This window comes from Bidens hawaiensis, unplaced genomic scaffold (genome assembly GCF_021521415.1).
Source record: "Bidens hawaiensis isolate Kalapana, Puna unplaced genomic scaffold, B.hawaiensis_p1.1 tig00012182_1, whole genome shotgun sequence".
In the NCBI taxonomy this organism is placed as follows: domain Eukaryota; kingdom Viridiplantae; phylum Streptophyta; class Magnoliopsida; order Asterales; family Asteraceae; genus Bidens; species Bidens hawaiensis.
This window is the reverse complement of record NW_027491980.1, coordinates 646458-659206: the sequence shown is the minus strand read 5'-3', so window position 1 is coordinate 659206 and position 12749 is coordinate 646458. Positions and strand designations below refer to the sequence as shown.

General features: G+C 35.7%; 2 protein-coding genes across 2 annotated transcripts; one reads left to right on the top strand and one right to left on the bottom strand.

Moving 5' to 3' along the window:
- The first annotated feature begins 304 nt into the window (after positions 1 to 304).
- Positions 305 to 4371, top strand: LOC143540225 (heat shock 70 kDa protein 15-like). Its single transcript, XM_077033344.1, has 9 exons — positions 305 to 1488; positions 1570 to 1797; positions 1897 to 1992; positions 2081 to 2266; positions 2385 to 2579; positions 2663 to 2809; positions 2906 to 3055; positions 3129 to 3259; positions 4134 to 4371. Exons 1-9 carry the CDS (start codon positions 319 to 321, stop codon positions 4333 to 4335), a joined length of 2505 nt encoding a protein of 834 aa, XP_076889459.1. The 5' UTR covers positions 305 to 318; the 3' UTR covers positions 4336 to 4371.
- A 4815-nt stretch (positions 4372 to 9186) lies between these two features.
- Positions 9187 to 12548, bottom strand: LOC143540216 (uncharacterized). The gene is made up of 9 exons (XM_077033338.1): positions 12398 to 12548; positions 12138 to 12312; positions 10303 to 10418; positions 10169 to 10228; positions 9944 to 10076; positions 9790 to 9856; positions 9626 to 9697; positions 9457 to 9522; positions 9187 to 9346 (listed from the first exon to the last, which is right to left on the bottom strand). Exons 1-9 carry the CDS (start codon positions 12453 to 12455, stop codon positions 9212 to 9214), a joined length of 882 nt encoding a protein of 293 aa, XP_076889453.1. The 5' UTR covers positions 12456 to 12548; the 3' UTR covers positions 9187 to 9211.
- Positions 12549 to 12749: the final 201 nt, after the last annotated feature.

Sequence of the window (12749 nt, the reverse complement as noted above, 5' to 3'; positions counted from 1 at the left end):
ATTGAAATCTGTTTGTTGAGTTTATAGCTTGTAGTTCAATAATTTATAATGTAAAAGCTAGGTATTTGGGCATCTAATGTTGCTTTTATACTATGAATTGCTGGCTGTTTTTGTGTAGAAAGTTTGAATTTTATTATATATTTAGTTTAGATGTGCTATATAGATGAATAAAGACGCGTTTAATGCCATCTGAATACCTTACAATGGACTGGGTTTTTCATGTGACGTGAACTTATTTCATGTGATTTAGGTTGATTTTTTTGCTAGGAAGGATAACTTTATTTATCAAACAAGCTACACTACTAATACTAAGCAAAGATGAGCGTTGTCGGATTTGATCTTGGAAACGAGAGTTGTGTTGTGGCAGTTGCCAGACAAAGGGGAATTGATGTCGTTCTTAATGACGAGTCAAAGCGTGAGACTCCTGCTCTTGTGTGTTTTGGTGACAAACAACGGTTCCTTGGAACCGCTGGTGCTGCTTCCAGCATGATGAACCCAAAGAACACCATCTCCCAGATCAAGCGTTTAATAGGCCGACCGTTTTCGGATCCTGAACTGCAACAAGATCTTAAAGCGTTGCCTTTTTCTGTTACCGAGGGACCCGATGGTTTCCCATTGATCAATGCTCAGTATCTTGGGGAAGCGAAGACATTTACACCGACTCAAGTTATGGGTATGGTGTTTTTAAACATGAAGACGATAGCAGAGAAGAATTTGAATTCAGCAGTTGTGGATTGCTGCATTGGGATACCTATTTATTTCACTGATCTTCAAAGAAGGGCTGTTATGGATGCGGCTACTATAGCTGGCTTGCATCCTTTACGGTTGATGCATGAAACAACTGCAACTGCTTTAGCTTATGGAATATACAAGACTGACTTGCCTGAAAACGAGCAACTGAATGTAGCATTTGTCGACATTGGGCATGCTAGCATGCAGGTTTGCATTGCAGGCTTCAAGAAAGGCCAGTTGAAGATATTGGCTCATTCTTTTGACCGGTGCCTCGGAGGTAGGGATTTTGATGAGGTTTTGTTCCAATACTTTGCTGAAAAATTCAAAGCAGAGTATAAAATTGATGTCTACCAGAACGCAAGGGCTTGCTTAAGGCTTCGAGCTGCATGCGAAAAGCTAAAGAAGGTACTCAGTGCAAATCCAGAGGCGCCTATGAACATAGAATGCTTGATGGATGACAAGGATGTTAGAGGTTTCATAAAGAGAGATGAGTTTGAACAAATTAGCGCCCCGATATTGGAGCGTGTGAAGAAGCCTCTTGAGAAGGCTCTTGCAGAGGCTCAACTTACAGTTGACAATATTTATGCTGTTGAGGTTGTTGGCTCGGGTTCTAGGGTGCCAGCTGTCATCAAGATTTTGACAGAGTTCTTTGGGAAAGAGCCGAGGCGTACAATGAATGCAAGTGAGTGTGTTTCCAAAGGCTGTGCTTTGCAGTGTGCTATTCTTAGTCCAACTTTCAAAGTCAGAGAGTTTCAGGTACAATTCAGTCTTCTTTTTATTTTAATTTTTATATATTTAATCTATAGAACTTAACTAGGGTTTCTTTCGGTTTTGAAGGTTCAAGAAAGCTTTCCCTTTTCAATTGCTTTAACATGGAAAGGAACCGCTCAAGATTCTCATAATGGAAATGTTGAGAATCAACAAAGCAGTATCGTTTTTCCAAAGGGAAATCAAATTCCCAGTGTGAAAGCTTTGACTTTCTATAGAGCTGGCACATTTTCAGTAGACGTACAATATGCTGATGTCAGTGAATTACAGGCACCAGCAAAGATCAGTACTTACACGGTATAACCTATGCTCACAGATTCAAGAATTCTTTTAATTCCTTGTCAAATTGTTAAGGATGTGTTCATTTCTTATACTTTTATGTTATTTTTCATGCAGATTGGTCCCTTCCAAGCAACAAAAGGTGAAAATGCCAAGGTGAAGGTGAAGGCCCGTTTGAATTTGCATGGGATTGTCTCTGTGGAGTCTGCACAGGTAAACTTTTGTGGCATTGTTGGTTCTTAGTGTCTACTAATAATATTAACATGTTTCTAATTGTTTATTTTTAATATTTTCGTTCCAGCTTATTGAAGAAGAGGAAGTTGAAGTTTCAGTGACGAATGAACCATCAAAGATGGATGTGGATAAGGCTCAAGCTGAGGTGGCATCTACCAATGGAAATGATGTAAATATGCAGGATGTCTCTGTGACCGAGAATGGCGGTCAAGAAACAGGAGATGCTCCTGTCCAGATGGAGACTGATGCTAAGGTTAGTAGAACTTTTCATATCTTCATATCTCATTTTGATGCGATATGACAGTCAATATATGGGATTTGTTTAGATGCAAAACAGAAGATAATCTTTTATTTTGTAATTTGTTGTCTAGGTTGAAGCTCCAAACAAGAAGGTCAAAAAAACCAATGTAACCGTTTCTGAATTGGTTTATGGGGCAATGCTACCTGCAGACGTGCAGAAAGCAGTTGAAAAAGAGTTTGAAATGGCGTTGCAAGACCGTGTTATGGAAGAAACTAAGGATAAAAAGAATGCTGTTGAAGCCTATGTCTATGACATGAGGAACAAGGTATATTCTTATTTACTTTCAAATATTCTTAATTAATATACTTAATAGTATACACTCACAATCTCCCTTGTTTTGTCTTCCAGCTGCATGATAAATTGTACGAGTTTGTTACGGATTCAGAGAGAGAATTACTTATCACTAAGCTTCAAGAAACAGAAGATTGGTTGTATGAAGATGGTGAAGATGAAACCAAAGGTGTATACATCGCCAAACTTGATGAGCTAAAGAAGGTTTGCTTTCTCCACTAGATCTTTTACGTATATACTCGTTTTCAATACTTAAATTGCACATTTAACACTTTTTAACTATTAATCATTGCATTGCAGCAAGGTGACCCCATTGAACATCGATACAAAGAGCACTCAGAAAGAGGATCCTTTGTTGATCAATTGGTCAATCATGTTAACTGGTTCAAACAGGCTGCTGCATCTAATGATGCTAAGTATGATCACATTGATTTGTGTGAGAAACAGAAGGTATTAACACAATAACAATTTATATTTTTTCAACATTTTTTATCGCTTTAATAACTTGTGAACCCTATTTCAGGTCTTGAATGAGTGCTCAGAAGCAGAAAATTGGTTGAGGGAGAAAAAACAACAGCAGGACTCACTTCCAAAGCATGCTGATCCAGTTCTTCTGTCATCTGATATCAGAAAGAAACTAGAAGCCGTTGATAGGTATCTTCGCAACCTAAAACATATATTTATTAGTGGCAACAGGCATGGAGACATTATATACTTGTGGTGTTCCAAAACAAAAACATAACATGTTTCTATAGTTTAATATCCAATAACCCTAACTCCTATCTTATTTTTAATGCTTCTTGCAAATCATCATTTTTTAATGGTCTCTTGATCTAGTTAAACAGCATACTTAAATAAAATTGATTAGGACTGTAAACGAAATGAACTCTAGTGAACCATTCGGTGAGAAGTTCAGACATGAACATAATTTTTGTTCATTTAGTTAAACGAATGCACCTAAACACCTGCTGTGTTTGTTCATTGATGTTCGTGAAAGTTTGTTTACGTTCATTTAGTTTACATGTGTTTAAGTTTGTTCGTGTAGGTTCGCTAGTATATTCATTTAACTCTTTAGGTCCATTACAACTTGGTCTACTTTTAGTAACTTTTTAAGTCCAGTTCATTGTTGTTTGTCCATCCATCTATGTTCACTTATGTTCGTTTGTGAACCGTTCGTTTATAGAAGCAAACATGAATATATCCATCTATGCTCGCTTAGGTTCGTTTGTGAACTATTCGTTTATAGAACATTAGCAAACAAGAACATGTCCATCTATGTTCGTTTGTGAACTGTTCGTTTATAGAAAATAAGTGAACACGAACATGTCCATTTTGTTCGGTTAAACGTAAATGAACGAACACAAATGCGCCCTTCTTGTGTTTGCTCGGTTCATTTACAAGTCTAAACTTTTTAATGAGATACGCAATGGCTCATGACTTGTTTGGTTCGGCCCGCCATTTCTTTCTCTTAGTACCTGTTGAATTATACCTCTTGTTATTAACGATGCCTTATGTGTCTGGTGTACAGGGTGTGCAGACCGATAATGTCAAAACCAAAGCCAAAGCCTGCTGTTCCCGAGAAGCCAGCCTCACCTCCACCATCAACCGCGCCAGCTCAGGACGCTGAGCCTGCAGAGAACGGGAGTCCAAACCCAAATGCAGAGAGCAATGGAAAAGCCGATGAGCCAGCAGTAGCCATGGAAACCGAGAAGCCTGAGGCTGCTGCTTAAGAGTCAAGGTCTGCGCCTTCTGATGATTTTATGTTTTTTTTTCCTTTTAATATTTATTTCCCAAGGACCGGGTAGTTGTTTTGTTTGTATAAGCATGAGTATAAATTTTGTGTCGGGCATTGAAGTGGGTGATTGCTCTCTGATCTATTCTGTTAGATTTATCGTCTTTTGGTTTAAAAGTATACGTCTAAGGTTTTAGGTCTATGTATTCGAGGGTTTTTTTTTACGTTTTTCAATTGAGAACTGCAGTGGTATGTTCTGAATGAATTTTTGCTCATTTTATGCATACCATTTAACTTGACCGCAGTCAGGACATCATAATCAACAAACATGCCAGAACTACTGCATTTTGTTGATGCAACTTGTTCAAAAAGCTCGCGGCTTGTAGCTCGCTCGATAAAAGCTCGAATAAAACTAACAAAAAAAACAAGTTTGTCTAAGTTCAACTTGGGTCATTGTCTCGATCTTAGGCTTGAGGCTAGGCAAGCTGTCTTGTTTAATTTTGATCTTCGGCCTGGCGTTGGTTTGGAAACGTAATTGGTGCACGTTTCCATTCATTTTAATCATAGATCGATGTGAAACTGAGTAATAATATAGATAGATTTAAAGTGTGCATTTTAATCATTGATGTGAGGGTTTTAAATTTCACACTTTAACAATTACATAGATGGTATTTTATTACATATATTATTAAAGTTAACCTTTTGATTGTATATCCTAGTAACAAATAAATAAATAAATCTAAACTTGGAATAAAAGTAAATTCAAAGGCACATTCGAATAATAAAAGTAGATTCAAAGGTTTTAAATTTTACTACAAATTGAGCATCTTCTTTTCTTTTCATTCGCAATTCCCTTAATTTGTTTCATACCTTTAAGTATATACCTGAAGGTGAAACAAGACTCTCCAACTACTCCACGCAGCCAACCGTATAGTTGGAAAGTGAAATGTTGAGCTCTTTACACAATTTTTTCCTCGGGTCGTAGATTATAAGATTCGATGAGCGGCTCTTCATGAGAATTCTTCCACTACCCAAAATACAAAGTGGTCTCTTCATTGGCAATTTAAATGAATACATTTTAGACCATTTATTACACAAAGGCATCCATTCATTCAAATAAAGAACAAACTACTTGCGCATTTATTAAAATATTTAAAAACACAAGCGAACCTACATGAACTTACATAAATAGACGTTCACAAACATAAATGAACGAACAAAACGTGTGTTCATGTTTGTGCGTTTAATTGAATGAAGGAAAACTTATTGTTCACGTCTGTTCGTTTATTAAAGAAACGAACTTACGTCGAATGGTTCACGAACGTTTAATTCGTTTACGGGTCTATAGTGAGAGATGTTTTGTTTTTTCGACTTACTGTAAACAGGTTATAAACTATATTTTAATTTATAGTTAGCTAGCAGAATCTATTATCGTTAGCTACTTATATGATATGCTTAACTTTTGTTTTTATATAAATAATTGCATATTTCTTATATTTACCCAATATGTTACTGAAAGCAAGACCCACTTAGTTTTGAAATTAAATATACTTTTAGATATAATAGGCTTAGTCTTAGTCGTTAAAGTTATCAAAATCTGGGCCCAATTAACTGCGTGAATCGATTATTTATTGTTAATTTATGTTTTCCGTTTAATCTACTAGCAACCGTAATCAAAGAAACAAATCACGTCCGGATACCAATTAAACAAATAAATGAATACCCATTAAATATCTCCTAACTTGTAGGACTCGATCACTTCTGCCTTCAAACCTTGAGGTTTGTATTGCATCATCTTAATTTGACGGAAGGGAAAAATAGATTCGATCTTCTTTTCTTTCCATTGCTTAATTCCCTTAATTTGTTTCGTGCCTTTAAGCATATATCTGAAGGTGAAACAAGACTCTCCAAGTACTCCACGCAGCCGACCGTATAGTAGGAAAGTGAAATGTTGAGCTCTTTACACAATTTTTTCCTCGGGTCATAGATTATAAGATTCGATGAGCGGCTCTCCGTGAGAATTCTTCTACTACCCAAAATACAAAGTGGTCTCTTCATTGGCACTTTAGATAAAAAAAACATTTTAGACCATTTGTTACGTGTCTTCATAAACCACATTTTAAAGTGGGTTATTACACAAAGGCATCCATCCATTCATATTACCCAAACAATATGGATACTTAAATGGTATATTCATTTTTAAAAGTACCATGCTGTTTACATTGAGGACGATCAGCATGTTTTTATTAAATTCAATACAATACAATAATAAAATCTATTTAAAAAGTGACCCGCACCATGATAGGTCATGCTGACCACACAAATAATAATTTAAGAATCAATTTTATATTATATAAACAGAGGTAATTTCTTTAGGGCGAAATAGAGTAAAATGGGGTAAAGTAGATGATGTGATAAAGGATGGATCCTTTTGTGCTTTCAACATGAAAACGTGTCGGGACCAATTTGCACGTTTCGTGATTCAAAAAGGGCTTTACCTGTTGGCTAGGTGTTTTCGCTGTAATTTGATTGGGCTTTACATGGGTTCTTGATAAATAAAAAAAACTTTTAACATTTCATGAAATTAAAGGGCCCTATCATTGAAACCGAAATAGCCCAATAGGCCATAACACGGCACTCCACGTCTTAAAATCCTAGCCGTCTACGTATTTCACACGTTTACCTGGCATCATTTAAGCGCCCATCACACGTCATAATTGAATACGATTTCTTTTTCCGCTCAAACCACAAATTTAGTTTAGCTAGAGTAAACAAAGTATTGTTGTTTAAAAGCCATGTAGTCGATATCGCCAATATATCAGTGATATATCGATTATCGGTCCCTTGGCGATATATAAGTCCGAATATCGGTTCAGAATATCAGTACCGATAATATCAACGATATTTAACCTATATTTGACTAATATTTGACCGATATATCACTGATATTCCCGATATCAATGTTTTAACTCTTAATTATCAACTTTTAGTGTTCAATGTTATTGTTTTAAGTCTTAATCAATTCTTAGTTGCTAAGATTATAAGTGTTTTGCAATTTGCAAAAGGTTAATTTCTTAATGGTAGGAGACTATACAGAATTATTGTTGTTAAATTGCTATATATATGAATTTTACATGATGTTAAATTTACCGATATCCCACCAATATCTCACTGCGATAACCGATATCTCAGATATTGGTCCTCGACTGATATCCGATATTTTTTTCGCATTAACTGCTTAGTTTAAAAGTAGAGTTTTAACAACCAGAACCAAAATTGAAACTTTGCTTCTACACTAGGCTAGCAACCCAGCTATATTGTTTTAACATAGCTTCTCTTGCTTGAATATAAATGCCAATTCCAACTTCTTGAATATAAATGCCAAGTGTTTGTTTTAAGATTAGCAGTAACCTTTTATCAGGTACAATAAATGATTGTAAATCAAGATCCATTGGGTAAGGGTTAATACACTCTTATCGGTTTTTCAAAATTGGAAGGATTTCTGAATTCCAATTCCGTCTCTTGTCGAACCGAGCACACCTATTCTGTGAGTCCATTTTAGTGAAAAGGGGAAAAGAAAGTGAGAAGAATTAGGGGAAAAAAAAGGTGTTCCTGAGGGTTTTTTTTAAGGTAGGAAACAAAAAGAAAGGAAATAATTTAGATGAAAAATTGACCCTTATCTCAATCTTCCAAAATCGGAAAGAATTGGATAGAAAGAAAAGCGGAGAAAGTGTTATCAAACTCAAATTACAAAGTTACCTTTGGGTCCTCGTTTTTTCTTGTAAACGCATCAGGTATTCTTAATTTAGTTTCTACCTTTTATATTGATATTTCTATTATGATTGCCTTAAACCTAATTTTATTTGGTCACCAATGATCACCTAACTTCATACTGACAGTAGCACTAGCAGGAAACATAATGGCAACGCAATATCTGTAAGAACCATGTTTAACTTTCAGAGTCAGTGAAACCTCTAAAGGTTCACCTAAACATTTTCTCACCTAAACATCAAGCGTCAACGAAAGCAGAACCACCGCCTGTGACTACATTGCCGCCGTAAACCATCGCCTGCCCCCAAGCCAGCCGTAACAACAGAGGCCTTTGAATGGCCACTAGCAATGACCGCATACGTCGGTCATAAAACCCCTAAATTTTGCAGCGATGGGCTCGTGGAGGTGGTGCCCTAATCAAACGGAGCGATTCTATCGTAGGCGAAGGTTGTGGCCATGGTAGTGGATTCAAACCGTCAGGGGCCGACAACGATGAGAAGAGAATGGCAGAAAAATGGAAAAGGTTATACGGTCGAAGAAGAAAAACAACGCACCGACAACACCAACACCTTGCAATACATAGTTGTAAAACATACTTAGGGGTGGGGGGGTGGGGGTGGGGGTGGAGCACATTTTGGGAGGAAAACGTTACCACTACGTGTGGTTTAAGAATTTAAACTCATAACTTCACACTTGTAAAGGGAGCACTGGTGTACCATGGGTTTATGATAATTATAGCCAACAGCCACAACTATTAACAGTTTAATAAGCAGTGAATTAGAAGAGCTCAACTATTAACAGTCTAACAAGCATTTGGAAGGTTTGTTAAACTTGTTTCTAGGGTTAGTGAATCGAACCTTCATGAGCCAAGTAAAGTAACCATCATGAGTTAGTTTAACGACTTTCAACAAATTACATAATCATATTAACTACATCACGTTTCAACTTAATATACAGCTTAAGATGAAGAATATAAAATTTGACCCAACATAAACAGCAATATAACCAAAAACTCAAGTATGCGAAAATTATGATACTTGAATTTCAAAATTGCATTTTGGAACGCAAAAACAGAAATGGGTGTGCATTGATTTCTGCACATCTTACTCCATTTCTTTTTCTGGTCCAAAATACATGGTACAACAAGCTGAAACAAAAACAAGTAAACATCCAACAACTTTACCGAATGACAGAGCCACTCGCAATGAACCCATGCCCCATAGCTGGTATAATGCAACCTGAAACCAACATGTTATCATATAAATCAATCCTCAATATTATGAAAATAAACATAGTCGTGTAACTTATAAACAAAAACTGAATTCATATAAACAACAAATGACGTTACCTCAAGGTATTGAATATTTGCAACTTTGCTGGTTTTCTCAAGCTGAAGCCCACGTGCCAGAAATAACTGCAGCAGAATATTATATTTCTTTCAGATTTATTTTTAACTCGCGAATGAGCACAATGATAAACTGAACATAGATCTTTAGTGTGTAGATATTGTATGTTACCTCAGCAAAAAATGCCAATATGCTGAGAAAAATCATAAGAACAAACGAATAAAAGCTAGGCAGCACAAATTCCTGAAAGAAAATATTAAATGCATACGTTAAATGGCAGTAAAAAATAGAATATGAAACGCACACATACGTGCGTTAACAAATTACAGTCTTACTAGGGTGGTTAGCATGCATATTGCCACTGCAGTAGTAGAGAGTAGACCAAATGAAAATATAGTACCCCTGAAACAAAATGAAAATTTTAAAAAAATATAGATTTAACTTGGTAAAATAATACTGACAAACAGTAAAATGAGAAGCCATACTTACACAGGTTGTTCGGAAGCCTTAGCTGCAGCCCTTAGAAAGCAATAACTAACTCCACCAGCCAATGATGACACTAAACCAATCAAAACTGCAAAAACATGCACCCCTTGACCTAATTTAGGTTCCACTGATACCCCTGCACAGAATATATAAACACATATGATAATACAAAAGCTGTTAAAAGACCTATAATATTGATTCCTTTCGATTATTAACTCATTTCTGTACCTTCTATGCTGGTAGGTGATCCAGGTAGAAAGAGCACCCCAAAGAAACTGAAAGCAATACCTGAAGAACAGATATTGGTAAGCCGTAAGTATTAAACATAATCAAATGTTTCATAATTACAGATGTTATTGTACCTGCTATGTCTGTTATTTTTAAATTCTCATGTAAAATGAAGCATGCTGCAACTGAGGCCATAAACGGAGTTGTAAAGCTTAATATCATAGCTTGAGACATAGGTAGTCTCTGAATACTGCAAAGATAAGTTTCACCATAAAATTAAGGGACAAAATGAAGGATGTAATCTTGATTTCATATGTGAAACGGGTCAAGTCTTTGAGATAATCCGATAAGAATGTTACCGAAGGGAAGCATGGCTAGAATTGCTGATTATGGACTTATGAGTTAAGATAATTATCAGTATCTAGTATTTACACTTTTAGTCTTATTGGGTTTTATTAGTTGTTAAACAGTTAAGAATAGTGATTAGGAACTTGTTGCTTATCATTAGAAGTTTGAGTTAGGATAGGTTTGGGTATCAATAGAGGGTTAAAACATCTTTGTAAAGTGTGGTTTTCGATCAATAACAACATAGTAGTTGACCTAGAGTGAGGTCAGAAAACCAGTTGTTTGTCAGTGATACTCAATCCAATTAGTTTCCAACAGATGTATTCAACAAATGCTTAAACGCATGTTTGGAACAACCTTAGGCAACAGCAAGGCAAATATAATATTAGAATCTCCACAAGAAGTTAATAGCCACTACAAAAAGCATATAAAGTAAATGGCATTTAATTCGATAACGCAGTTTAACTGGTAAACAATGTTGCAAAAAAACCAATTGTGTTTCAGAATAAATCATTAATAGTTGGAGAAGCGCTTAATAAAGCATGATGTGCTTATCCGGTTATCCTTGAAAAGAGTATAAGAATTTAAAACGTAAGTTAATTAACATACGTTATTTTTCTCACAGAAGAATGCAATTTACTCCCTCTTTTAGTTTATGGTTAAATTTGCATTATACCATATACATGAGTGGAAAAAACAAATGGCTTCTTCTCGGTAGTCATATGGGTACTGTTAAAGGTTTTACTATACTGAAGCAGACCAAATCACTAACAATGGTTTAGACAAAAAAAAAAAAAAAACTGGGCCGAACCACTTAGGCTTCAGAATATGGCAAACCAAATATGCTGAATTGGTTGGGTCGACCAGACCGGCCAAAATAGGTCATGATTTGGACCACTTCTTTATTTCAAGTTTGTTTGTTTGTGTAGAAAACACATAATAATCTGAATTTTGTAATTACAATGGAGGAGAAACCCTCAATATACAGGAAATAAACCCTATGCAAACTTATAACGGGCTCATTGGCAAAAGACAACAAAAACTAAATAATGACAGTTTGTAACAACTATCAACTTTTTTCTAAAAATAAAGATGGTATATGAATATAATGCATCTACACAATGCATATTCCAAACAAAAATATTAATAACAAGTTAAAGCATCCGGTTCTAAGTTCCAAACCATTGGCTGAACCATTAAACCGGTTTTTCAAAACATAAACCGTGGATTGAACCGCATAAACCTCAAACCAGCTGAACCGGCTGATTTGCTTTGGTTTGGTCTGACTTGGCTAGCAACTATGCCCTTATATCCACTCAGATAAACTCACAACTAGCTACATAAGAGAAAAAAAAAACTAGAAGTCTGATTTGATTTGCAAAAAATCCAGAAAACATCAACGGCAAGATACTAAAAAATGACTCTATCACAAAGCCGATAACAAAGAGCGTACAAATGTAGAAATTTAACCAAACGCATATAGATATCAGATTTGAATGTGAACCATAAATGCCAAAAAGCATGAATGATCTGATACTAAGAGCACAAATTCGTAGCGCAAGCAGTTATTCACAAGCATAAGGGTTAATAATTCAACTGCAGATGGTTCAGAAGGAAGACTTACCAGTAAATGAAAGCTAACAAAGATACACATCCAGTAACAGCCCTTGAAGCTAAAAGATTCCTAACATTTGCAGGTCCAAATATTGGTTCTCCGCTTCTTCTTAACCACATAAACGATAATATTGAAATAATTACACATCTTGTAAATGCTACCTCAAATAGAGGAAGTGATTGAGCTGCCTTTACATAAAAATACACAATTATTGTCATTCTAGTAACTTAGTAAAGGTCAATGTTCAAATACACCAGGAAATTACTAACCAGAGAACACATCCAGAAGAACTTCCATGATACAGTAAATTGAAGACGATGATGCCATACACAACAATCCAGAATACCTAGATCCATTCCATAACCAACTAACAAACTGTGTTAAAGGGTGACGTCTCTGCTTCAATCAATCTTGCAAGTTGTTCCTGTTTTAGCCACATAAACAATCCAAATATTGGTTCTCCGCTTCTTCTTAACCACATAAACGATAATATTGAAATAATTACACATCTTGTAAATGCTACCTCAAATAGAGGAAGTGATTGAGCTGCCATTACATAAAAATACACAATTATTGTCATTCTAGTAACTTCGTAAAGGTCAATGTTCAAATACACCAGGA